General features: G+C 37.7%; 1 protein-coding gene across 1 annotated transcript in view; it reads right to left on the reverse strand.

Annotated features, from left to right (window-relative positions):
- The window catches only part of PREX2 (phosphatidylinositol-3,4,5-trisphosphate-dependent Rac exchange factor 2), a 187,005-nt gene that overhangs the window by 101,732 nt on the left and 57,629 nt on the right, over positions 1-27,644 (reverse strand). Inside the window, 7 exon segments of the mRNA XM_009335042.1 lie at positions 1,426-1,570; positions 5,672-5,821; positions 12,264-12,367; positions 16,145-16,200; positions 16,203-16,229; positions 23,112-23,273; positions 25,028-25,129. Of these exon segments, the coding sequence (XP_009333317.1) occupies positions 1,426-1,570; positions 5,672-5,821; positions 12,264-12,367; positions 16,145-16,200; positions 16,203-16,229; positions 23,112-23,273; positions 25,028-25,129 (746 nt within the window).

Here is a 27,644-nt window from a genome sequence, read left to right on the forward strand (position 1 = left end):
AGAGGTATTTGGACAATGCCCTTAATAACATGCTTTAACTTCTGGTCAGCCGTGAACTGGTCAGGCAGTTGGACTAGATGGTCGTTATAGGTCCCTTCCAACTGAAAATATTCTACTCTATTCTATTCTATTTCCACATTTTCTGGGATTTCCTAAAGTAGAATAGCCACATGTGACCAGACTGTCAAATATAAGGCAATCCCAGGCATACCTACTGCACCTGCCCAGGGCAGATATGCCATGAAGGCAGAACATAATCGCAGTCTGATAGACTTCTGAGACGTGTCAGACACATGGACATCCTCAGCATATACACAAAGTATATAGTGTATGTGCAGGAAATGCCTGGCTTATTTCACAATAAACCTGATGCAGTTCAGAGACGTCGAATTTATAGCACATAAGATATTTGCATGTGTGTTAATAATCAAAAGCGTGGTGAGGTAGTGCAACACTCACATTCATGGGTTTTAACTGGTGACCCAGGGACCAGCAAAAGCGTACTTCAAAAGGGTCCACTTCAAAGATCGCATAGAAAAAGCAGCCATTTGGTGGTAGGTTTAAATGTTTCACACATGGATCCTCACCATGAGTGTATTCTTTACCTGCTTCCAACAACTTCACTGAGGGAACATGATTCAACCACAACTCAATCATTAATCTTAATCCTGGTTTCAATTCTCATCAGCTATGTGACTTCTGACGGCACATGAAAATCTCCCAAGTTTCATTTCCACTTTTGAACCCAGTGGTGCATATCTTCACTACAATGTGTTTGTGTAAAACACTCACTGTACTCCTTAAAAACACTTTCCACACTTAGCTGTCTTACGGTCAAATGAAGTAAGTGATAACCCCTCCGTCCCCAAAACTAATTTTTTTGTCATATACACATTTTCAGGGTACCTATTGCTTTCTCTTCCTCTTGCATTCAGTCTTCTTAAGCCATAGGTATAATATGGCATTATAAAGATCCTCCTGATAATAGGGGTAAATTTTTAAATCTGTAAATTTTACTTAGTAACTCTGTCCCTGACGTTCAGACAAGAAGAGGACGTAAACAGTTTTAGAGACAGAGATTTTTTTGAGTGGAATAAAGCAAATTTGATACTCTAAATTAGGCATTTCAGAGACAAAATGCATTAAACAAGTTGGGAATTATTTCTTTAAAGAAACAATTTTATTTGATGCATTTTCATATTTTCAACATGCCTTTGCAGGCTTGTCCCCTTAATAAAGCTACTTTGGAATACGAATACACATCCATAAATTTCAGGCAGACCAATTTACATTCTTACTGAATTCTGGGAGGCAAACAGGCCTAACAGACATTACAAATAAAGTGTGGTTTCTGCAGAATCCCAAAGAAGATTTAAAATGTGTTTTTAGCTGGTTAAAATTCATGCTATAAAACGCATATAATACCTTCCAAGAAAGCATTTGGGGAAAGTGGTTAATTTCCTCTTCCTGTCCTTGATGAGATTCCCTTGTTTACACATCATTTTGTACAGTCTTTCTCCTTGCTCAGAGATCATCACCCAAGTGTCCTGTTCCATGCCCAGTTTTAAACCTGCCAAAAATGCATTAAAATTTTATGAAGTGATATTGCCATTATATTTCAGTATCTTCCCCAAAATGGAGAAGCAATACCCACGTTTTACATACAAATAAAGGTAAAGGAACTGTTTTCCATTATTTTTCTCACAATCAAGATTAAACCATGAACATCTGATCTTCATAAAGCATAATCAAATGCTACCTTTAAGTTCCTCATAGTGAAGTTAAACGTTACTATATCGACATCACCATTGATATTGTAGTAATAAATACTAACGCTGTGATTTTCAGACTTCAGTATATGAACATTTGCAAAAGAGTATTCATGTCTTCATAGGTGTCCTGGTTTCGGCAGGGATAGAGTTAATTTCCTTCCTAGTAGCTGGTACAGTGCTGTGTTTTGGATTTAGGATGGGAACAAAATTGATAAGGCACCGATGTTTTAGCTGTTGCTAGGTAATGCTTACACTAGCCAAGGACTTTTTAGTTTTCCATGCTCTACCGACTGAGAAGGCTGGAGGTGCACAAGAAGCTGGGAGGGGGCACAGCCAAACTGGCCAAAGAAACATTCCATACCATGTGACGTCATGCTCAGTACATAAACTGGGGAAAGCTGGCCGGGGGGGCCGCTGCTCGGGGACTGGCTGGGCATCAGTCGGCGGGTGGTGAGCAATTGTACTGTGCATCACTTGCTTTGTGTATTATTATTATTATTATATTATTATTATTATCATTTTATTTCAATTATTAAACTGTTTTTATCTCAACCCACGAGTTTTTCTCACTTGTGCTTTTCCAATTCTCTCCCCCATCCCACTGGGGGCAGGGGGGAGTGAGCGAGCGGCTGTGTGGTGCTTAGTTGCCGACTGAGGTTAAACCACGACAATAGGTTTAAAAGAAAAGGGCCTTGGTTTTGCTCTTACCGTGTGATAATAAAAATGTTTTCACTTAAAGGAAACTTTTTTATATTTCCAATTAATAGTAACTAGTTATCTGTTATACAATTGTTACTTTCACATAAGATTAATTCACCCCTTTTCCACAAAAGCATATGCAAAACCTGATTTTTATTTGCTTCAGAATTTTTTCAACAACAGAAAGCTATCAAGGGTTTTATTTCAATATTTCTTACTGGTTTATTTTTTCCTGTTCCTCTTCTTGAGAAAATTGTTATGTTTTCTGAGTAACAGATGATCAAAACCAGTTTTTGTTGAATTATGCATCCTACTGACCACTCACAGAAGCTTGTGCTTCCAAGGAATACCACAGACCTTCATATACCATGTGCTTTCTCAATAAACAATTATTAATTCTGGACAAAAACCACACATTTCCAGAATGTCTTGTGTACATGTTCTCAGTTTCTGTTCAGATTTTCACATTTTTAAAACTATAACTGTACATATTCAATCTGAGTAATAGTCTGCCACTACTTTAATTCTGAAAGTATAGCCAGAAAAAATGTACCTGTCATGAGAAAAAGCTAACAGTGGTACTGGACACAGATACAGGAGTGTGTCTCATTATCCATGAACCAGATAGTGGTGATATCACACAAACAGATAAACTCTGATGTATTCCCGGGAAAAGAAAACTTAACCAATGTACTACTTTTGGAGCTTATAGGATGTTGATGCTTTTATTTGTATTGACTATTTGAATCAGGTCATCACAGCATCATCAGCCTTGAAGATGATCACCTTTTAAATAAATTTCTAACTTGCTGAATGCCTTGGGTGGTTACAGGAAAGCCCCAAAACTGACAGAAAGACCTCCTAGCAAAAAGTTTCCAATTCAGCTTGATTTCTCCTAGCAAGAAAATACAATCTATAAAGTGGTCCTAGTTAATAATTCAATTACAAATGCTGAAATCTCTGCTGAAGTACTTCATTCAGGGCATTCTCTCCATTTTGCTCCACTTCTGCTATATGGATCCAAAATAAAACTATAGGTTGAGTTTCCCTGAGTACATTGAATCTCTGAGTCTCCCAACACAAACAGCCCAGCAAGCCCCAACTACATGGCACACTCAAGCTGTATTTCCGTGCATCACTCCTGCTCCACATGCCATATCTACCTAGTCTGGAAATCACTGCAATCTGCCATTCTGTGTGAGATGTGGGGTCTACAGCACCACTACAAAGAAATGCACAGGCACACACAGCACAACCAGGAGGGAGTCACTCACATGAGCCTCACTCCTAGCCCAGGAGATCTGGGAAGTGTGTTCATTTGATTTAGTTCGTCTGAGACTTTGCAAGTCTCAGACTTGCAAAGGAGGTAAAACACTGTTCTCACATGTGCAGTCACTTAATACTTCAGTGGAATTGCCTATATATATACACACGTGAACAGGTTCCATGTCTTATTAAGTAAACATACAATTAAAGCATCTTTATGTTCACAGTGAATGGGAAAGTGTTATAGCTACATTTAGATAACAGTATTTGAATTCGAAAAAGACAGCCGTTTGGTTCCCGAGTCATTTGGCAACTTGACTGCAATTAAGTTGATGCATCCTGCTTTGCAAGAGGTGCTTATACAGATATTTTGAAAAAAATCACTGTTCTGGAGGAGATGGATAAGTTTATAAGTTGATAGAGTAACAGAGATATTCAAGAAATATTTTTGAAGATTCTGTGTTGCAAACTGAGTCCAAGTGTGTACCATATCCTCACCTCTTTCTTTCATGGTTGTCTCCTTGGTGGTAAACCCACTGAGAACACCAGGAGCTGAAAATTTCCCCGAATCATAGGATGCTAAAATCCTAAGACATGACTTGACTTTGGGATGGCTACCTCAGACCTCACACTTGGCAAGTTTTAGCTCAAACTCACCTCTACTACCAGCTGCTCAATAGTATAGTGTGAAATAGTAAGAACACATCAACATAAAATACTCCTACTTACTCTTTCTATTTCTTACCTAAAGGTATCAAGAGTCTAAGGGAGCCAAGAAACTTAACAGTGAAGTGGGATTTGTTAAAAACCTTTTTAGCCAGTTCCAGACAAGGCCCTATACAGAAGCAGACAAACCTGGGGTTTGTTGTATTTGACACCATCTCTACCACATTGCCTTTTCATTTGCTATTTTTAAAATGTTGAGTTTTTAGACCTCTAAGGCATCTTTTTAGCTTTTGTACTATTAATTCCTGATGGCACTATTAATTAGCCAGTGCTCAGACACCCTAGTTGAAGCTCTGATCCTACGGCCGATGTTCTACAAACTTCCAGTATTCAACTTTAAAAGACCAAAGTAAGTATTGTTAGTCTCCATTTACAACGGAGGCACAAAACAACAGCTACTGCAACAGGCGACAGAAAATCTACGCAGACCAGGGAAAGAATCCCAGATCTAACTACAAGGTCATATTTTCTTTCAATACCAAGGCTCCAAACTTCATTACTGATTAGGATATTTCAGCTTGCAAATGAAATTAGCTCCAGAAGATTATGATGCGTCATCTTTCCCTGGTTCTACTTTGTGCTGGGTTCACCTTGAATACATGAGGTTATTCGTGGTCACATTTGAGATCAGGATTATATTTCATCCAAGTATTCTTCCACCTTAATTCAGTTATTCAAAAAAGATAGTTGTTTGCCAATGGTGATTTCTTACTTTCTTGGGTAGAGAATACATCAAAGATGGGGTTGTAGGTATATTCTGTACCATTTCATGTTGGGTTCATCTGCATGAAGATCCAACACAGAAGACCTGCTCATTTCAGTGATTCAAATGCCCAGTCACAAAAAGGAATCAATGCATGCAAATCCCAAAAGGCATTTAGGATAGTCCCTCATATACCATAAACCGTAATAGTTCACAGGCCTCAATGAAATTATGACAATTTATACTGGTTGAGGATAAGCTGTAAAATCATAGATGAAATCACCTACCCATTTCCAAAAGAGCATTCACTACCAGCATACATGATTCAAGCCATTATACCCTTCCCAGTGCAAGTTTGATTTCTTTTTTCCAAGCTCGTATTCATAAACCTTCAGCTGAACCTGACACCACAAGTTTGCCTAGCAGCTGGTTTTGCTTTATATCTCAACATAAAAACACAGTATGGCTTTCTGGCAAAGCAACACAAGGAAGTTTATTAACCCACCTTTTCTTCTCTCTCGCTCTTTCAAAATAGCTTCCAGCCATTCTTGCTTCTCTTCAGGGGTTTTTGCCATGCATACAAACCATTTGTTCTTTGCCGTGTTGTGGATCTTCCAGCCATTAATAACAGTGTGGCCACTGCTGTGATAGTCAGCTGGGAATAGATAAAATGGCTTAAAGAGCACCAACTCTTAAAAAAGCAGTAGTTGTTATAATTATTAAGAACTTTTATCATTATACATAAAGCTCAGGAAATACAGAAGAATAGAAACGAATTTGAAGTTATCTGTGCTGCTTGTGAACTATGTTATAACTTAATAAGCTGTACTTTTAACTTTTAGTAAATAATGTCCTTTTTAAAATGTAACAGAGAATTGCTTAGCATATGGAAACTCAACACTAAAACAGGCAGAGTCCTATTAAAAGAAGAGATCACGGTAGTTGGAGTACTTTTGTTTGTGTTAAACTGTAATAAGTAATTCCTTAAAAAGCAGCACTGTGGTTTTGCCCCTTAAATTTCTTAGAGCTGCTGTGCTGATCGAATTATTTACTATTAAATTTTAAAAAGGATTAAATATACAGGGGGAAAATACAACTTCTGTTTGACGAGTAAGCAAATCATATAGATTTGATGTATCTTCTGGTTACCTGAATAAAGAAATATAGATACACTTAGTTGTTTACACAAACTGGAATATACTATGATTTAAAAAAATGCGTTAACCAAATGCATAATTTTTGAAATATGTTTTTAACAGCACATTGTAGGAGAGAAGTAACAATTGCTGATGTTCTTAGATATCTAGACCTTCTGACTGTTAACATGTAAACTGCTATGCTATAAAAAGCAATTTACTACTTATTACTCTTTCTTTACTTACATAACATTTGATTTTAACATGCTAGTCCATAAATCTTATTCAGAAATTAGCTAAACAGACTTCCTCTCCAAAACTAACACCCTTGAATATCCTTCCCTAGGATTACATGCATTTCCTGGGGGAAAATTAGTGAGGCATAAGTGTCCCATGATAACAAATATAATTTTTTGCATAAAATACAGATTAAAACTAAAACTCACAACTATTGTACAAAACATTAAAGAATCAAAGGTCAACGTTCGCTCACCGTGAACTTTCATTAAGAGGCAAGAAAGTCCTGGGGCCCGCGCTGAACTACTATAACTACTACAGAGCTTTTTACTTTGTCAATACTTTTTCATAATTCAGCCCTGTTTTGTATAATGAGATGGGATTTTCTGAAACTGAAACCCTTGCTGAAATGCTAGCTAAGATTTATCATAAATCTCAGCAGACATGCTAGTATCCTTTCAAAAACTCTGCATTTTAATTAGATGGAAAGCAGCCAAGCTTTGTATACTGGGCTGGGAAATGTCAGGAACTACTAGAGAATGAGACTGATGGCTACTTTCTAAACCAACAAAACTTTCTAGTACTCAAGTGTATAAGAAAGTGCAAGCAAGTCTATGACAAGGAAAAAAATTAAGAAAGTTATTTTTGCAACATCATGTTTATACTACGTACCTATTTATCATATTTTTAGTCACATAACCTATGCATAATATCCTTTGTCCCTTTAAAAACACTGTGTCTTGAAAACTAGCCATCATATCATTCATGCACTGTCAGAAAATCAGAGTCAAAAGTCAGGGAAAAGAAAGAAGCCTCAGACAGAAGCTCTGAACTGACAGACTGCAGCCCTTTGGAGATCAGAGGCAGGAGCACTGCTGGAGGAAGGAAGGTTAAGGTCCCTTTGTATTATTTAAGCATATACTTATAAACCTTGCAATATGGCACTAGCTGCGCCTCTTTGTTTATTTATTAAGTTAGAGGTTAATACACATAAAACTGCAGGGTGATGTTTTTCCTGTGGTCTTTGTTACCGTATATCTATCATCACAACACCCATGTTACGTAGGGAAATATTATGATCTCTAATGCAGTGAACCGTAGCAGTTAAAATTGTGGCAAAAAAAATGTAAAATTCTGGCTCAGACTCACAAATGGACTTAGATCCTCCCATTCCACTTCGGACAGAAATTTGGTGTCAACTTAGTAGTTTAATTCAGAAAAAATGGCTCATCCAGCCACTTGAATATCTCAATGCAGAGATGACATTTTAAACATGCAGCTTCCTTGGTATCTGAAGGTCTGTAACTGCAGGGCCAAGAGAGCTGGCAGTTTGACGACATTTATCTCATGCCACTACAAACTCACTGAATTCTGTGAAAAGCCCAATCACCTAGCTAGGTACTAAGACTGCCTAATGTATACAGATGCAATGAGTTCAGGTGGAGGAAAATGGGTAGCTATCACCCAATATTGCAATAGTAACCCATTCCTGCGATGCCCAGCTTGACTCCAACCTCTGCCTTTAACTGCAACACCCCTGCTTTCTCTTTTGCTCCCCGTGTTCCCCATGACTACAATCTTCCAAGGCTACTGTGAGCAATTTGTTCTCCCCAATACACCCATGCCCATAGTCTCCTGAAAAGCATTTCAGCATTCCGCTATCATCCCATATGAACTCATACCTTTTTTTGGACTGGCTATTGGACAAAATCTGGTCAAGAGCTGCAGATGTGCTGGCCAGCCAGCCAGGAGGTATGCAAGTTCTGACTGGCCAGCTGCACAGGATACACGCACACTCTTCACATCAAGGCAATCACAGCTGCCAGTCAGCCTAAACAAATGATTTGCAAACCTGACATAATGGTTACAGAAGGAAGAAGAGCATGAGACTTCAGGTTGCTCCATGCAAAGTCTGAACAAGCATGCTTAACAAATCATCAAGCCTCCAACTTCCTAAGAAAAGGTGATGAAAGATGACATCATCTTCTAATGATACTTGGTAATACATTAAAGCTTGTAATTTGAGCTGTAATATATTGTTCAAAATTCAAGACTCAAACCTTTGAGAGATGCATAACAAGCAATTTGTTACAGCCATATACAATAGAATTTGTTTCTTCCCTTAAAAAAAACCAAACAGAAACCTCTGTATTGAAGTACTTCTAAGTTTCTCAGACTTTCAGTTCTTAGGAGCACCGATACTCAGAAATATCAAGGAAATAACCGCTGCATAATATCAATTCCCTTCCTCCTCTGTATACTTTTTGATGCAGTCTCTGGTTACTATTAGCATGTAGTGTTTTTTCTATTTCGTGCCTCATTTCAAGACAACAGGGGACAGAACTAAGATAGTGTAAGCAACCATAAATCTGGTATTTCCTAAGTCTTAAGTGCTTGTCTTCATGAACTAAATAACATTAATTTAATGGCTAGTGAATGCCTTTAGAAATACACTTTTCTCTCAGAATTGAATTTTAAAAACCAAATACAGAAAAAACAATACCGTCACAATATATCCACCTTTCTAATACTTGCAAGTGGTTGTGTAGCCACATTGTTTTAAGAACACAAATAGCCTGCCCTGATAAGTAATATGCATTCCACTTTAATCAGTGCAATCAAAAAAAGGCAGAGTACTTCATGACGCTGAAACAAAAAAGAACTCTTACACCAACTGTACTGCTCAGCCAAGGCCTAATTTCATCAAAGAAAAATTGCTTTTCAGAAAAAGCTTTGTTAATTTCTGTATGCATGTCATTAGCATGACAATAAACCACACTGGGAATCTGTTTTCCTATTTCTATGCTTCTACTTACAAACAACGAAGACTACATTCATACATCTATCAACGCTGAGAGCAAACGCTCTGAGTTACCCTGTTCCCTGGAGCCCTATGGTTCCTTATACCAAGTAAGCAGAGGATCCCAAAATCTAAGGTAAAGAACTGTGGAAGTATCATCTAGACTCAAGTCTTTAATGTCTGTAATGTGACCCATGAAGAGTACATGAGAAGGAGTCATGCATAGGTATGAAAATACAAGCACTCTGCACTCAGAGCTTGCACTGTAAATTAAGAATTACAGAAAGTGATAGGTAATAGATGATTAAGGAGAATAAAATAATACAATACCAAAAAAAGCACATGCAAAGCTAATGTGAATGAGGCTCAAACGACCAGATGACTACACTTGGGAATGACATGAGACAAAAAGAACACAGGAGAATAATATTGGGTTACAGTTCAAACGTGGATGACTACAGGGGATGAGAAACAAGACATCTGGGCGCAACAAATGAGAACAGTACAGAAAGAAAGACAGAGTAAGGTTAAAGAAGGGCATCGTGATCTGAGTGAAAGAAAAAGTATCAGTGTGAGAAGAGGTAATACACCTCTGACTACAAGGAAGAAAACAGGTTTGGTTGTTGTTTTTTTTTTAAAAGGGGAAGGGGAGGCAAGAAAAGGGCAGAAAGGTGCCACAGGCCAGGGAAATAACACAGACATTTCCATATTTCAAAGAGAACCATAGAAAGGAGGGTTGAAATAGCAGCAATTACAAGAGAAAATTATTTTAGGATATTGGACAAACTGAAATGGAGAAGGTGGGAAATGTGGGGATATGGAAAAAAAAGCAGGTAAGAATAATCTAGAAATGAAAATAACCAAACCATTAACTGATATCTCAGAAGTGTGGAAAGGAGGATGGATTTTAGAAATATTGCATATATGAAAGTGACAAGATTTGATATGGCTCAGGAGAGCAAGTGAGAAGGAAGCATGATAGCCGCCAGTACTGTGTGCAGTACTGTGCATAGGAAATGGGGACAGTAGCAAAATTTCCTGAGGCTGGAGGAAATTAGACTACTGGTGTCTGGAGTACAGAGGCAGACGATTTGTGCTTTGCCAAATTATACTTGAAGATTCATTGAGGAAGAAAACAAACGGGCAGGAAGGAAAATGGACAGTGTGAAAGAGACTGGATAGCTAGAACAAGCAAAAGAAGAAAGGTAGGACAGATCTGAGAAACACAGGAGAGTCATGGAAGGAAGAAGGAAGAAATATTTGCTAAAGCCAACACTAAAAGAGTGGCAATATGTGGGATCGGAACCAGTGAAAGAAAAAAGTTACAGAATTCTTGGAATATTCATCAGGAAGAAGATGGTGGGCATAAGCCTCTGTGGCCACAGTAACAGCAAGAGTTATAAGTAAAGAGATGCCGTCTTAGAAAGTGACATCATGGAAACAGGAAAACTGTCTTTTATTTCTAAAGCATGTATAAGGAAGATGAAGGAAAATAAATGAAAGTTAGTCAAATAATACATGACATAAAAGACTGAAACACTCAACTATCTTTTTTGCATAAACAAATATGCTTAATAAATTGTGGAAATAGTAAGATAAAATTCAGTATAGAAAAGAAAGTAATTATTAGGACCTGTCCTCAGACATTAACACAGTATAAGATATAATGGGATAGGCACCAGTACTGCACAAAAGGAGCTGGTGTGGTGTTATGGAACACAAACTAAAAAATTGAAAAATAATGCTCTCAGAAAAGCCAAACAATCCTGGGATTAGTAAAAAAGACATCCCACATGCAGCACTACAGTAATTATTCTGTTCTACTTGGCACAAGAGAAGTTTCAGCTCTGGACACCTCATAATAGAAAAGATGCAAACAAACTGAAAAAAAACCTCAAACTCCAAAGGACACAAAAAGTAATAAAAACTTAGAAAACACGACCCATGACAAAAGGTTGAAAGACTTTTGCCTTTCAAGAAGAGATGGAGGAAAGACACAACAGCCTTCCAATAAACTAGTTTGTTGCAGTAAGAACAATAGTCAAACTGTTCTCCAAGTCTACCCAGTAGAACAAGAGGTGAGCGAACTATTTTGAAAACAAGGAACTCAAAGATTAGAAAAAAAAACCACCTTAATTTTTTAAGAAATATTTAACTTTTATGAAGGACTTCTATGAAGCCTACTTAAGCTGTACAATCCTTGTCATCAATGCTCAATTTTAGAAAGAAGTTACATTAAGAAATGCTTGGAATCCATAGTAGATGTAGGGCAAACATAATGCTATTTTAAAATGAGGAGAAGTAACATATAACTCACAGAAATTTCCTCCAGACCTACATATTTGCAATGCCACTGCAAGTTTCCCATAATTTTTTTTCAGTTTATATTAAAAAGCCCAAAGTGTTTCAGGTTTTCTTTATTAATTGTAAGGAAATAATAATTGTTAAGTTCAAAGGTTAAACTCAAGTTTCTAAAAGAAAAAATGCCATTTGTAGAAATACTTTGGGTTTTCACTTTTCTAATGTATGTCATGAAAATTTCAAGCAGTCATATGGATTATATCCCTAAAGGTATTAAAAAAAAACCACTTCCTTTTTTCTTAAACACTTATGTTACAATTTCAGCATTTATAGTGGTGAGGTTTCATTCCAACAGAGGTAACTTTTCCATTTGCTTTTACAAATATGTCACATACCTAGGGATAACCTATTTAGGAGTGCCGGAATGCTGTAAAGTGAAGTTAAATATATGATTTCAGTTGAGCAATAAATGTCACCTTATTTTATTACTCTGTTCATGTTGGCATAAAACAGTCATCTACGACTGCCTGGCTAATAATGTATGAAAGCAATGAGGTGTCACAGCAGCACAGTTTTGATATGAGCAGATAGACCCTTTAAAGTGGCAACACAAATATACTCACCTGTTCCATCATCTACGTTCTCTACTTCCATCACTTCTGTGTTTATTCTGCCCCGAAAAAGGTAACGATGGCCATCTGTAGATGCTTTGCTGTTCTTCAACCGCCTGACAGAAGAAAGAACAGAGGAGCATGTCATCCACCACCTTTTGCTATGTTTCTGCAATGCTACCTGTACATGTAGCATTTAAAGGCTACTGTAAGAATCACAACCCATTTATACATGTGCAACTGAACTGTGGAAACCACTGCTGAATGGGACACTGCTGATGCTAAAGCAAAGATGCTACCTCTCATAACAGTAAGCTGCAAATTGCTGGCTGATACGAGAGTTTATCAGGAAAGTCTCATTCTGTAAATGCCCTGTTCCAACACTTTGGTACTTATATGCCACTGCCTGCCATCAAAGACAAAATACTGCATTGGCAGGATCTTTCGTGCTAACTGGTTTAAGCCTCCTTATGCTAGTCAAGAAATTCAACACAAGGGTTGAATGAGTGAAAAAATGAAATAAGAACTCCTTTGGATATAAATCTTGACCTACACACATTAGCCTCATAATTGGGATTTATGCATGGAAGAACTATGAAGACATTTTTTCTTCCTCACATAAGGGTTAACCAAGAATTATAATAAGAATTGCTGAAATTCTGGGCAGGTTTCACAGTGACATATTCCAAAGCACTTTGCATTGCTATAACTCTGTTCCTAGTGAAGTCAAGGCTTTTTGAGAATCCCAGTTCTAGGCAGCTTTTCCCACCTCAGATAAGCCAGGGATGATTTTCTGTTCATTTTGGCCTATAATGATAATTAATACTGTATATCAAACAAAGGTCAGTTCCTGAGAATTAATGATCCTCTGAATTCTGACCTTGACTCACTCCAGAGAGGTACTAATCTTCAGAAAATGACCTGCCTCTCAATCATTACTGTCTAATGAGTAACTCTACTATACTGTAAGTTTCTTATTCAAAAACTGAGTAATGTATCTAAAAAAAAAAAAGCAGCAGCAAGCATAAAGGTTCAGTATCACACATTTTTTCTCTCCAAAGTGAGGTAAATACAGTAACTCTAGTGACCTTTGTACCTATGAACCCAAATTTAGTAATACACATTTATACAACTCCGCAGCAAAAGGATGCTTAAAAATTACATAAAATATCTCATACCATAAAAATAGGACAATTTTTGTAAAATTTCCAAAATACAAACCTCCTGTGAGCAACACTTTCTTTACTACTTACCAATCAATACCCGAAGTATCTTGCTGGCATATAATCAATTCATTTTCCACCATAAACCCTGGAACTATGTTCTAAATTCAGTTATTCTCATGTCTGCACAGGTGTCACCACGGTACCAGCCAATGACATGTAGGGCACAATTGCTCAAAACTAAAGAAATCATTGACCCTTTCATGTGTTTTGAGATTTTCATCCAATAGTGCATTTTAGCTAGAATATGGCTACAAAAATATGCAATTTAGTGGTGGACAAGTGAAAAGATACTATGTAATCAGTAGTTTAATTGTAATTGCCAGACAACAAAATATAGCAATAATTAGAAATTTTGAAAAGAGCATGAGTTTATATTGAACCAGTCTACATAAAAATGAAACTGAGCAGTTACAGAACAATATCCTTGAAATAAATTCAGTATTCAACACTAGATAGGTGTTGAAGGTTCACAAGGTTCTTAAAATGGTTGATACTCAACTGTCCCGAAAGTTCTGCAACCTAAGCAAGAGTTGAAACTTAAAAACAAAGGACTGATTCACTATAGCTAGTCAAGTATAAATTACCTATCTTCTCACATGTAAATGCTTCCCTGTTAACAGAGTAATCTATAGAAGGAAACAATATTCACTGGAGAAGAAGATTTTTAAATCTCCCTCAGGGTTAGCCAGCAGCTTCTTCTAGAAAAATCAGCATTTCCAGTAAGGTCCTTGCAGAACAAGCTTAGCAGCTTTACAATTTAGAGAAATTCTTCTAAGACATTCTTGATCAATAGGTTCCATGGCTACTTTCCACTACTACCACTTTCTACTTTCCATACCACATAATGATGAGTCTGACCTTCGCCACATATTGGTTCAGCAAGAAGCTCTACAGGTACTACAGTGAATCTAACCACAAGTCTATAATTAGCACAGGAGGAGAGAAAAGGATATCCATCCCCTAGCCACCTGCTCTTATGTATGACATCATGAATATGAGTATAAACTTATTTGGAAATATAATTTTTAAAATATTTAAAATAATACTTTGGAATTAGGAGTCCTCTGCAAAAACTCATGTGAAAAATACCATATATAAACTACATACAACAGCAGACAACAAGGGTTGCTAGTAAAATTTTAAAGCATCCATTAAAAATTGGTTTCAGATTCATGCATTTTATGCATAAATTTCCATTTACTTTGCTGGTTGTAGCTGCTTAGATACATCTGAGGTTATAACTAGACTACGCAACACATGGATATTGTGGTACACATATATAGGAGTTCTGGTCTCTATTATCCAACCCTCATATCTCCTTCCCTTTCATCCGCCCCCACTAAGAACATGTAGCAAGAAGAGGACGATAAGCAGCCACTATTTCCCAGATAAAACAATGGGGGAGGAGGAAATCATTATGGCATCAGCCTGCCTGATCAGCCTTTTCATCCTCAAGTTGATGGTGCTGTGTGCTCCCACACGCTGGACTGCATGGCCAACAACCTTCACCCAGATGCACCAAGCATACATTTTGCTGTTAACACTGCACTTGACCATCCTCTCATGCACAGCCTTCAAAAGCAGCTGGGCCAGGATCCATCCATTAACTGACACATGACCACTGCCAAGCCAGAGCACTGATCAAAACAAATGGATATTACAGGCAAGACATCTTTCACTTGGATGCTACAGACAATCCAGGGCACTGGTAAAAGACGGTTGCAAAAACAGGATGAAAGTTGGCTATCAAATCTGGAACTACCCTTGAAAATCTTACAGCAGTCACACTGATCTGATGGACATGGCTGTGGTGATGACAGTAGAACCTGGATTTATGAAGCAACAGTTTCAGCAGCTGCAGACAGTTTCCTTGCCTGGACACTGAGGTCAATGGTGGAGTTTCCTCTGACACCATCCACAAGCGTGCAGAGGCAGAGGCAAAGATAACAGTATTCACAGTGCTATTAGAGAGCATACTCAAGGTCTATCATATTATCTAGGAATCTATCAAGGATCTAACCAGTAATATGTATTTCAGTGGCTACTCAAAAACAGTTTCTGGATCAAAGAGACAAACTCAAGCGTGTTAATCCCACAGTCAAGCAGTTTCAAAAGGGATGCCTCTATGTAGGAGAACCCTTATTTCTCAGAAGCATAAGAGCATTGGACGAACATTAACTGCAGAAGTTTGTTGCTGAACTAAGGAATTGCTCCTTGCAATGCTGCACGCAGCAGCTTTCTGGCCGTTTTCCCCGTTTAGAAATACAAGGCTTGAAACTCTTGAATCTGTAGAGACTAATTTTACAGCATAAGTTGCAATACTGATTTGTTTGAACTAAAAATTCAGTCTGTTTACCCTTCCGAGAAGAGAGTGAGGCCATCACATATAACCTGTTGTGGAAGACTGACAAAACAGATTCCTTCTCCCTGCACTTCAACGTTTGGATTCTGCATTCCTACAAAATTTTTCCAAAGTTTGAATTAAATACACTTCTCTCTGGAGTGTGAGAAATACACTTCCTCTAAAAATGCTGACTTTTATATTGCAATTAACTGCAGTAAACACTTTGGTGGTGTTCAAATATTCTTATGAAACAGCATACAGAGGATTTGCTCTACTGTGAGAAAAATATAAATTATTTTTCAAAGTATAAATTAAAAATTTACCTGTGCTTTTTTTTGCAGTAGACCAAAAGGTTATCAAAAAGAAAAAATATCCTCTCTTGGAACACGTGTCTGTGATGTTGGACCCCTGAAATCAATTGGAAAGAGATTATTTTTTATTCTGTGAGAACTGAAGGATTCTGCACCAATTAAAGAAAAGTTTCTTACACAAACTCACAACCATAATGATTCTCTGAAAACATCAAGAATAAAACTCATGGTAATTTATTACATTGTAATTAAATAATAATTTCTAATGTTTACTTAATGATGCTTAACACCAGCTTTGTATTCATTTAGTATTGCCATTAACTGGGGGGGAGGTTTTGTGGCTTTTTTGAATGGATAAAGTTTAATCACTAAAGTTTCCAAATTATATTACATTGTGCATGAGACCTCTCGTGAAAAATCAAGCCAACTTTATACAGTAACTCTTATCCTCAGTAACTTTACTATTTAGTCAGATATGTCTGAAAATGGGGCTTTACAAGACATAATCTATGCCAAGATGAACTTGGAAGCTGAAGCAACCTGGAACTTGAACATCATTAAGGGTATATACTTCTACACTAAATAAAGCTAAACACAAAATCAGAATCAAAAAAAGCAAGATTTAAAATTCAGGCAAAGCTAATAGTGGCATGTTCAACAAGACTGTCTAGTATACTTCCTCTTAACATATTCTGAAGACATCAGAATTTTGCTAGGCTTAAAATGTTGGGGATGAAACTCCCCATGCCTCATTTTTGCTTCAAGGCAGATCATTCTTTCATGCGAAAAGAAGGCAGGCATCTTCATAAAGGTTAATGAAAAAGAAGCAACTTTAACAAAGGGTAACATTTTCCCCAAAATATTTCTATGAAAAAGTCATGGCATTTCTATGCCTTATAAAGAAATTTACCTCTCAAGGAAGCCTGCCTTAAATTCAGATGTGCATTTTGCTATTCCGAAAATCCATGCTCCTGTGGGACAGAGCTCCCGACCATGTGCTACATGCAGCCAGCCATGCGATCCTGTTGATAATTACGCGTGCTGGCTGCACTGAGCATACACCCATGGCTCGAGGAGTTTCCTAACTTGAGGCACTCAACAGTCAGCTTGGAAAACCTGCAAAAGCCAGGACTTTCCTTTCATCTACACATGTTCTGAATGACTTATGCCTGCAATAGCTGTAGTTACTTCCTCTTCTTGATCTAACCACAGTAGCCCAAAGAAAAATGCATTCAATTAAGAGCCAAGAAGCAGTAATGGGTTCTGCTCTCAGCTCTTCATCTTAGCGTTCATCCCTTGTACGTCACAGCACTAAATATTGAGCAATAGCTCAGATGCTGTTCTAAGGAGAACACAGTCTGTTTACAGAGATGATAAGAGAGATTGCACAACCATCACACTGGAACACAATTGAGGTCCCTAAATAAAGCAGCTTCAGTATCAGTATTAACTAACCACTCCTGTTTCCATTTAGGATCAAATGAGCCAAAAATGAACGTCGTCTATAGCCACTGCACCGTACTTCCTAAGACAGAAGAAGCACCAGAAGCTGGCATACTTATTTTACAGTTTTATTTGAAACCAAACACTGAAACACCTTAAAAGCACACTCAGTAATACAAATTAAGCATAAATTAGGGCTGCACTTAATGCTTGCTGACCACAACTACAGAATAGCAGGTCATTCTATTTCATTGCTTTTGTGTATTAAAAAGAGTAACCAATACCTTATGCTGCTTTTAAAATTTGCTGGAACAGTACTTACTTATGATTTGCACTTTAAAAGCTGGATTTTTTTTAAAGGTTTTTGGTTTGTTTTTACAGAAAACTTCGGCTTTGCTAGAAAATTGTAATTTTTTGTAGGGAAGCCAAAAAAATTTCAGCTTAAGGCTTCAAAACTGTTTCAGCAGTTTCAGCTTTCTACAAAAGGGTGCATTTTTTCATAGAAAGGGTTTTATGAAAACATTTTGTCTCTTTTTATTGAAAAATTTCATTTTCACTGTAGAAAAATACAACCTTTGCCCAACAGTCCTAGCAAGATCTGCTACTGTGCCAGCATCATGTCATAAAATACCGTATTTTATACATATTTTAAATGCATATAATTCAGACCACCCGAATTATCAGGATTTTCCTCACTTATGATTCAAGTTCAACGTTGCAATATGACAGCGAGTATTATCTCTAACACATTACTACCCTTTGCTATTGTTTTCCTCTTCATTTTCCTCCTTTTCTAATATAAACTGCTAGATGATGAAAAAAAAAAAAATTCTAGAGAGATTTTTTTCCCTTGGAGACTTCCCGTCCAAATACTGAACAGTGTTAACTTCACTTATCGGATACCTTTTGACAAGATCACAACCCATGATGGTGTGGCCGCAGGTCAGTGAATTTTGTTATTGCTGTTTTATTTGCTGAAGTCCAGGGGAATAAGATAACAGGATCAGAAGTCACATCTGACTGTCCTACATAACACTGCCAGTGCAGAAAAATCCCCCGCCACCCCCTTGCCTATGTAACACTGTTGAGGTCAGCCTGTTCCTAGAATCTGGGTGGGCATGGAGCTGAAAGGGACAAAAGAGGAAGGGCATATTATGTGAAAGTACTGCTGTCTCAACGCCTGGGGTGAGCGCTCCACTTCACCGCATCCCTTAGGGATGAAAAACACGCCCAAAGAAGGATGAAGCAGAGAGCACACAAGCACTGCCATATCCACCACGCAATTCAAAGGAGGACTGACAACTATAAGAACATTTTCATGAAGGATGTAGCTATACCTTGAACCTCCACATGGGTTTGCAGCAGGAACACCAAGCTACAGTTGATATCCAGCCCAGCAGGATAATTCATTTATCCAACTCCGAGCTATCCCTCTCACGGTGGAAGGTTCGAGGCTGCAGTAATGGATGAGAGGTCACCCTTGTCCCAGAAGCAGGAGAGGCTGTCTGCTGCACAGCTAAAACTGAACTACGCTACCTACAAGCAGTACTTTTGGAATAAATATTACCAAAACCTTCTAACACAAACATGTTTTCATTAAATGTTTGAATTGAAACTGCCTGGGAAATCTCAAATATGAGCAATTTGAATCTGAGAAGTAATTTGCTATTTTAAAGTTTTCATGAAGACACACATTTATACTCAGTGCTTGCAAGGGAAGATCATATAGTTGCTCAACCTAAATGTAAAATCACTACTACTATGCTACAATTCATGTTTCTATACATTTGAAGCACCTGCAATTAGAGCTGATGGGGTATTTTCAGTGAAACCAGCATTTTTGCAATATGTCAACTTGAAAATGCCATGTACTGTAGAAACATACCTGTTCTAATAATCTTTCAACAAAACATGTAAAGGATTCAATTGGAAAAATCTGCAAAGCAAGTTTTTGCTCTCCAAAGCAGGCTTATACTATGAATCTAGACTAGTTTTTCCTCCATCTTTCCTACTGAGCCATTGAAGACTCAAAACATCTAACTGTAGAGCAGTCCTCCCCTGTGGGTTGCACTGGCGCTGAGGGCTGTGTGGTTTTCCAGGATAGCTGGTGTGGAAATTAAAAGCCCGTAAGATCTCAGAGCTTGCAGGCTATTTAGATTAAATTGGCTCCTAACAACCCCTGGCTGCCAGTCAGTCGCCTATCAGTCCACTAAGGCCATAGCTCAGGCAAGAGCTCTGAAATGTGGGCTACCATGACCATATCACAAAATACATACATTTAAAACACACTGGAAGGAGAGAGACTATATGCAAGAAATGTAAAACAATATGCCCCTCATCCTTAAGTCATTAAACACCCACCTTTGACATTAAAAAATGTCCTTCATTACCTTGAGATCAAAAGCAGCATTTGTTGGTTTTATTTGTTAGAAAAGCTACTTATCCACATATTCCGGGCAAATTTCAGTCAGACATGGAGGTCTGACCATATTGATTCAGTGGCCATCACGCTAGCAGTGATAAAGGTCAGAAATAGCAGATATTAACTTACTCTTCAGTACTTGCACATGGGCATAGGAAACAGAAATAAAATAGGGGAAAGGGCTAAAAATTCTGGAGTTTAAAAGAGAATTCTCTATTAAAATACTACTTGATGATATGGCGGAATGGAATGGAAAGGAACAGAATAGCCCATGCTATTGCCACTAAGTTGGCCTGTGACTCAGACTGGGTTGTTCGGTTTCCAGCTTACAACAAATGCAACAATTTTATTTTTTCTTCTCTCACTGTAACATCCACGCAAATTTTACTGACAGATTCCTTCAGCTGCTGAGCCATTCTCCAGCTGAGACAGCCACCTACACAAGTTCTGAATTCAGGCCAATAAATTTAACCACTTAGGAAATTAAGTGAGAAAGTCATTATACTCAAAATTTTCTTTCTTGAAACAGATGTTTCATTTTTCCATGAATCTGTATTTTTATCATAATAAACACAAGCTTCATCTTATGACACTTATGTATAGGAATTTAAGTCATGCTTTGATCAGATTCTAAAAATAGTCTTTATTTTTTTCCCTTTCCTTCTAGTTGGGGCCAAGCAATGTGCTAAGCATTTCCTTCTGGAAGGAAATCTCCAACAAGTTTGCCTCTTTATTTTTAGGCAATGCAGAAAACCAGATGTTTATTTAATTAAATCCACTCTCATACATTGCGTTCAGAGATTTTTTGTAGTTGTTGTTGGGAATCATTCAAAATACTGTTAGCTCTCATACATGCTCTGGAACTCTTACCATTTCAAGGACTAACCGTGTATTATGTTTGAAAAGGATGCGCATATTAAGATCAGGGCAATTTTGCCAGATTGGGCCCCCTGTGGTTGCCCTATGATAGCATCAAACCTGATCAGCTAAACTACAATAAACACCATGTAATTCTACTGAAAACATACTATTTTAAGACAATGGCACTATTTCAGAGTTCAAGCACAAGTGAAATCCTAAAATTAAATCTTGGGGGGGGGGCAACCAAAAAAACCCATCCATGGTTGGAAGGAAATTACTATGTTACGGTTCAGAGAATACATTCTGAGCACAGAGAGAATAAATCTATGTTTTGCATGCTTCTGTCCATATTGTTACCCTTCCTTATTGTTACCTTTGTTCAGTAATATATTTCCAACAGCAAACATATTTACTACTGTATGTCTTACTAAGGATTCAGAAGAAACTTAGTGCAGGAAAGTGGATTCCCTTTTCAGGGTTAGAGGTTTGAGAACAGTCAGTTCTTAACCAACTTATATGACTAATAATGCATTGAGTTAGTAATAGTGTAACTTTATACTTGAGTGCGTTCATTAAGAAGGATTTGACAAATATCTATAAGACGCAGGCACTGAAAGCAAGTAGAAGAATTTTAATCACTATAGTGCAGTGGAAAACTTAATTGAAAAGTTGAAAATAATAGAAGGAGTAAAGTCAGTAATAGGCAATAAGGATTATTTAACAAATTTCCTTGCCATAAAATATTCAGCAATGTAAGCACTTAACTTGCTATTGCTTCTATCATGAAGTTATTGCACAAGCATGTCTAATGTATTTTAATATTCACATACACTAATCTTTTGAAGTTACTGCTGATGACAGCAAGTTCAAGCTAATCACAAAAAGAAACTTATTTTCACCAAGTCTAAACAACATTGCTTCTTTTGGAAAGTGTTAGGTCAGCTAGACCTCCTCTCAATTACATTTAGAGGTTTACTTTATCTAAGTAGTCCTTTCTTTTTCAAGATCCTACAAACAATATCATGGCATGAGTACATATTCTCTGTCATTTGTCTTTAATGGCTTTTTTTTTTAATTCGAGATTGAGGATTACAACTAAATGCAGAAAGGTTTGTCTGAATACAGACCAGCAATTATATAGCTTTTGTACTTGCTAAAGTTCCTTCTCTTGAGGCACAGTGAATTTCTGTGGAATGTGTTACAGTGACAGTCCTGCACCAAAAGACTACAGTGCCCTGAACTCTGGCATAAGAGGATTTCTCTGTTCTAAATTATACCTACCCCAATTACAGAAATGGAAGAGCAGTTCTTGAAAATGCTGCTACACAGGAAAAGGAAAAATACCTTAAGTGATACATTTCAAATCCCACAATGCCCTGAAGAAACATGAAGAATTTTGATTAAAGTAAAATTAGTTGCTTAATCCATGTTTAGAATGAATCAAATCTTCCCACACTACTCAATTAACAACAAACCAAAGGTTTGCTTAAGTCCACAGATCAGGAGATTTCACGTGGAGCAGACAGGAAATAATTTTGCGGTGCCATGGGCAGTGTTTGGGGGGTTCTTTGTTCAGTTTAATTTTTATGCTCCTTTCCGATAGTGGCTTTTTTTGCTGACAGGGGGAGACTGAATCCACTGCTGCAGAAGCAGAGCGCATCCTTAGGCAGAGCAGGTTCAAAGAACAGCAGGTGTGGTAACAGCAGGAGACGTAGGGAGGGAACAGAGCTGTGTAGAAACTATTTTTTGTTTCTGCTGTTTTATCTACTACTACGAATGTCTACTTAAAAGTTGACTCTTCTAGTCAATATTCTAATTTTTAGTTGTCAGACTTCTTGGGGAACTCTGTCAGTTAAAGTTCAGGCAGGTCTATCTCAAAGCTTTCTCTGATTCAGTGTCCCATCAGTGTCCCTAACCTTTTCTTTCCTCTGCGCTGTACAAAGGTCATTTCCCACTATACAGCTGAAAGATCAGTTCTCAGTCTATCAGACTAACGTGCAAAAAATACATTTTTCTTGCTGCCTTTTCCAGTCAGCAGGCCTTCCACAAAATCCTGAAGTCTGCTATTTTATACAGTGGTGCTCAGTCACGAACAACACTTAATTTACAGAGTAGATCCCAAATAAAAGCTGTGATTTCACAGAATTGAGGAGTTGACAGTACCTCAGGATCACAAAAACAGTGCAATACATGCTTGTTGAAAACTGTTACTCCCTTCGCAATATAGAAAGCGACAAATCTTAATGACAGTACCTCCCATCCTTCAACATGAGACTGCCATTCTTCCAAAAACTCTAATTTTTCCATTTGTCTCTTGGCCTCATTTATGTTGGAACAGACAGCTTTCATGGCCTGGAGGGCTTCCATTAGTGCCGCATAGTCACTGTGCTTCCTTGGAGTCCGCTTCAGTAACTCCTATTTAAACATTAAAAAAAAAAAAGAAAAAAAGAAACCTGTCTTTGATCTCTAAGTGTACATTACAGGAGGTTTAAATTGCCTAGAATACAAAATCAAAAAGTAGCCAGACTTCTCTTCTACTAAGTGGAAAAGTAATAAACCCTCCAGCATTGTGTCCTAGTAGGACACTAAAACTCAGAAAAATAAATTACTAACAATAAAAATAATCACTACTTAGCAGGAAGTTTGCATTTCAGCTACTTTCTCCCCCCAACAACGTTTCCCCATGTTGAGCTTTGGGTTTTTGGTTTTTTTTTTCATTTTTTATATTCCACAGGATAGAACTGCTCAATAGCAAGGATAACAATTCTGCTCAAAAATGTTAGTTTACTGACGTCAAAATTAACACCTGCCTTTCCTGCAACTCAGGGCAAAAACCATGCTCCTTTAGCTCCACAGTATTGTTCAATCTAGTGCAATACACCAGAGCACTGAACAATAGCTTAGGTGACTCACTGATTTCAGATGGTTACTGGTAATGGCAGCCATAGTAAAAAACAAAAGTAGAGTTGCCAGTATTCATATGAGATTTCCCATCTCAGACTACCAACTACCCATTTACAGCTGGACCGACCATGGACAGCCTTCAGTGCATACCCTGACTGAGGCGTGGGTACATTCCTCCTGGAGCCCTAACCCAGCTGCCATCACACCCTGTATTTAAATTTAACATAAACATATTCATTTCAATGTATCCCCAAAGTAACTCATTAGTCATTTTCCCTTGTTTTGTCTGTGGATCTTTCATTCAAAAAATAGAAGACAAAAATAATTTAAAATTAGGCCAAGGGAAGTGTAAAACCACAGATCTCTGGGATGACTCAAACCTCACTGCAATTATATTCCTTAACTTGTTTCAAAAAGCTTTATTTTAACATGTTTACTTTTAGGTTTTTATGTCAGTGGAATGACATGCATACGCCTCATAATTGGCAATGTTTCAGATCTAAACTCACACATGCAGTGTGAAAAATACCGTCCAATATTCAGGTTTCAAGTAGCTTCTAGAGCTGAATCTGCTCTGGCTTTTCTCTCATGGTTTGAAACAAGAAACAATATTAAACCTTAATTTGTTAAGCATAAATTCATTTTAAATGTTTACTTTCCTGATGATGGTATCATTTTATTTCCTAACATGCCAAAAATTTTAGTAACTCAGAGCTTTGAATATCTAATGTTTATCAGCACATATAACATTTTTCATGAAGTTTTAACAGTAAGGTAAGAATAAACATATAAATGTGCATAGAACCACCTACAGCATCTTAGTGTTACTCTACAGGTTTTCTTACAAATAATTTTCATAAATATTTTTCATTTACAGTTTGGTGGTGGTAAATTAGAATCATCAAAGCATGTCACTAACAAACTCTGCTATCCCAAGCGTTTTAAGCAAGGACATGGTCAAACCCAGCTGAAATCAGTCTCATTAAACTCCCTTAATTGGCTCACTTCCGTTCAACAATGGAGAGGCAACCTTACGACTAGATGCAGAAGGGAGCTAATCATTTTGACCCAGCCAAACTCCTCAGTCCTTTTAATACTGATGTCAGAAGACTTGCCACTGCATTTAATGAGAGCAAGTCTGGGTCCAGTATCTAATAAAGAGATTATTCACTGTGTAGAGAGATTGTTCCTGCAGTTTGGAAATATGCTTAGCAACCAGTTTTTTATAGAAGTATAAAGTCCTAGATAAAAATCTTGTTAAGTACCTTCAAAAGAAGGGGATACTTGCATATTCTCTGTATTGGCGTTACTAGATATCCCTCCAATGGTACATCTGTGTTCTTGCGTCCTCCAAGGAGCATGCAATTCTAGAGTGTGAACAGTTTCAGAAATTATTAAAAAATCCCAGGAAAATTATCAGAAATAAAGACAAGGGCTTATGCACATGGCAATATTGGCTAAGCTATATATAAATTATATATGTATATGTTAAATATGTGATGAGGGAGGTTTGCAAGAGTGTCAAAAGCACAGGCTTGAACACATGCATAGGCAGGTACATTGACTATCACACATGACAAGGAAGCTGCGATGGTGTTATGCAGGCGTCTCGCCTAGGTATCCTCTTCATCCAGTCTGATTAAGAGTGGCCTTTTTTTAAAGTTCAAAAATAAAATACAGTAAATAAAATGCTAAAAATACGCTTTCACACTTCAACGAACAAAAATAAAATTAATTCAGGGTGACCACTATAGGTGCTGTTGGTTCCAAAAGGCATGTTCACAACAGTAAGTAGCATCAAAGATGCTTTGAAAAGTTTGAATATGGCCATCCTAATACACACACGAAAAAAAGTCTTCTGTTTACATGCTTCTGTATTTAAACACAATGTGCAATGAATAAAATATCCTTAGTCATGGGCTAAATGTGAGTTTTGACAAGACTTCCAACTATGGAAGCAGAGAATACATGAGATACTGGGTGGAAGCATCCATGAAAAAACAGCTGAGCGAGAGAGAAAAGAATAAGGGCTATTTGAGATAACGAAGTATGCAAGGGACATCGCAGCAAATATTTGAAATTGCTGGAATTAAAGTGTAAGTACATAAAGACCTAAAGTAATGATGGAAATTATTTTATGGAGAGATCAGAAGGAATTGTGATGCAATGGTATGAGATAATCTACAGCTTCAAAGAGCAAGATGTCTAAACTGAGAACACTAAACAAAAGTAGTTTAACGCAGCCAGATGGTATGCTGACGCAGGCCACAAATCTAGATGCAGACGCATTGTTGATGGAACAGAGGCTACACAACTGGGTGGCCGCTCTGCTCAGCACGTAACTCACAACGCACATACCCCATAACCAGTGCTGCTAGGGAGATCACTAAACCCACCCTTAAATCTCTGCTTTGTACTCATGGTTAACCAGCTTCTGTCTTATCCTCAAGGATCCTCTATCCTAAAGGATCTCACTTACCCTGCCAACGAAAAAGCTTTACTGATAAAGATCAAGCAAGATAACGGCAATGAAGACTACAGTTTTATATAATGACTGTCTCTATCCTTAAAGGCTCAAAAGTTTGGTTTCAGCTCCCAACTATTTATAGATTATCACATCTCTAATGACCTGAACTGTTTGATCTGGCTAGGCAACCTCAATTGTACTTTCAAATCAAACAGTCAGACCTCCCATTCTCTAGGTTAGACTGCTGCCACTTACTCTACAGACACGTCCTGAATCTACAAGGAACCCAGAGCAGATGTGGAAGCCCTGTGCATGCGCGCAGGAGTACATGACACTGACACATCATGAACTGCCACAACTGCACACTTGGCTTCCTTTTTCACAAAACAAGCTCTTTGCAATCTTTCACTAGAATATTTTGCTTTTTGTCTCTGTAGTCAGCATTCACCCCTTCTTCTTGAGACCGGACATGCTGCTCTCAATACAAGAACCATGTGTGTGCAGCTCCTCAAATCTGGAGCAAGGTGAGGGATACTGTGTCAACTGTGTCAACTGTTGAGGAAAAATAGGAGAACTTTGAAGCTGTTTTTAACTATGAATGGAACACTGCTGAATAAGAGACTCGTAGCAAAAAGGCAGATGGAGCTTCATGTCACCCAGTACCCCCTACAATAAAGAAATTCCCATACTGCTCATTAACTTGGCTGTAAGTAAACGCAGCTAGGAAGGGAGTCAGACCCAATATCTTTCAAAAATGTAGTGAGCTGCACCAGGACAACTTCACCGAGAACTCTGTCAACAGCAGCAGTGAAAGCCTACTGCATGCTAAAAATAATTAATGAAATTAAATAAAACTTGTGATGGCATCATCTTTTTTTTTTTAACCATATCTGCGATGCTTTGCTGATAGTCTCATTTGCTCTCCAGTCCTAAAATGCAGTAATCGGATCTGATCACTCTGAAATTTGATCTCATATCTGAGGGCACCTTCTCAGGCATTTAAGCTCCAATATAGTAGGCCCCACATTTCAAAGCTGACCTTGTTATCACAGGACACCATGAAGGAATACACAAAAATCATTCCATACCGAATCCTTCTTTTAACAACTAATGTCAACTACTAGGAAACTCAGTACTTACACAGAAACTGGTTTTGCTGTGGGAAAATCATGAGGACGGTCATACTTAACATTTTAAAACCCCTCTTTATTTCACTTGTAAAGTGAAAGACTAATTGTGTAGCTGTTTCTTTTGACCTCAGATTAAGTCAGCATCTAAGATCAGGATGGCTACTCCATGATCCATTACAAAACATTCTTCTGTCTGGCACAGCCGTGGCTACAGTACCAGAATGTGGACCTTCTCTTCAGAAGTTCTGACAAGTCATTCAGCTTCCTTTCTCTAATTTCTTTCCC

This window comes from Pygoscelis adeliae, unplaced genomic scaffold (assembly GCF_000699105.1).
Source record: "Pygoscelis adeliae isolate BGI_AS28 unplaced genomic scaffold, ASM69910v1 Scaffold101, whole genome shotgun sequence".
NCBI lineage: Eukaryota > Metazoa > Chordata > Aves > Sphenisciformes > Spheniscidae > Pygoscelis > Pygoscelis adeliae.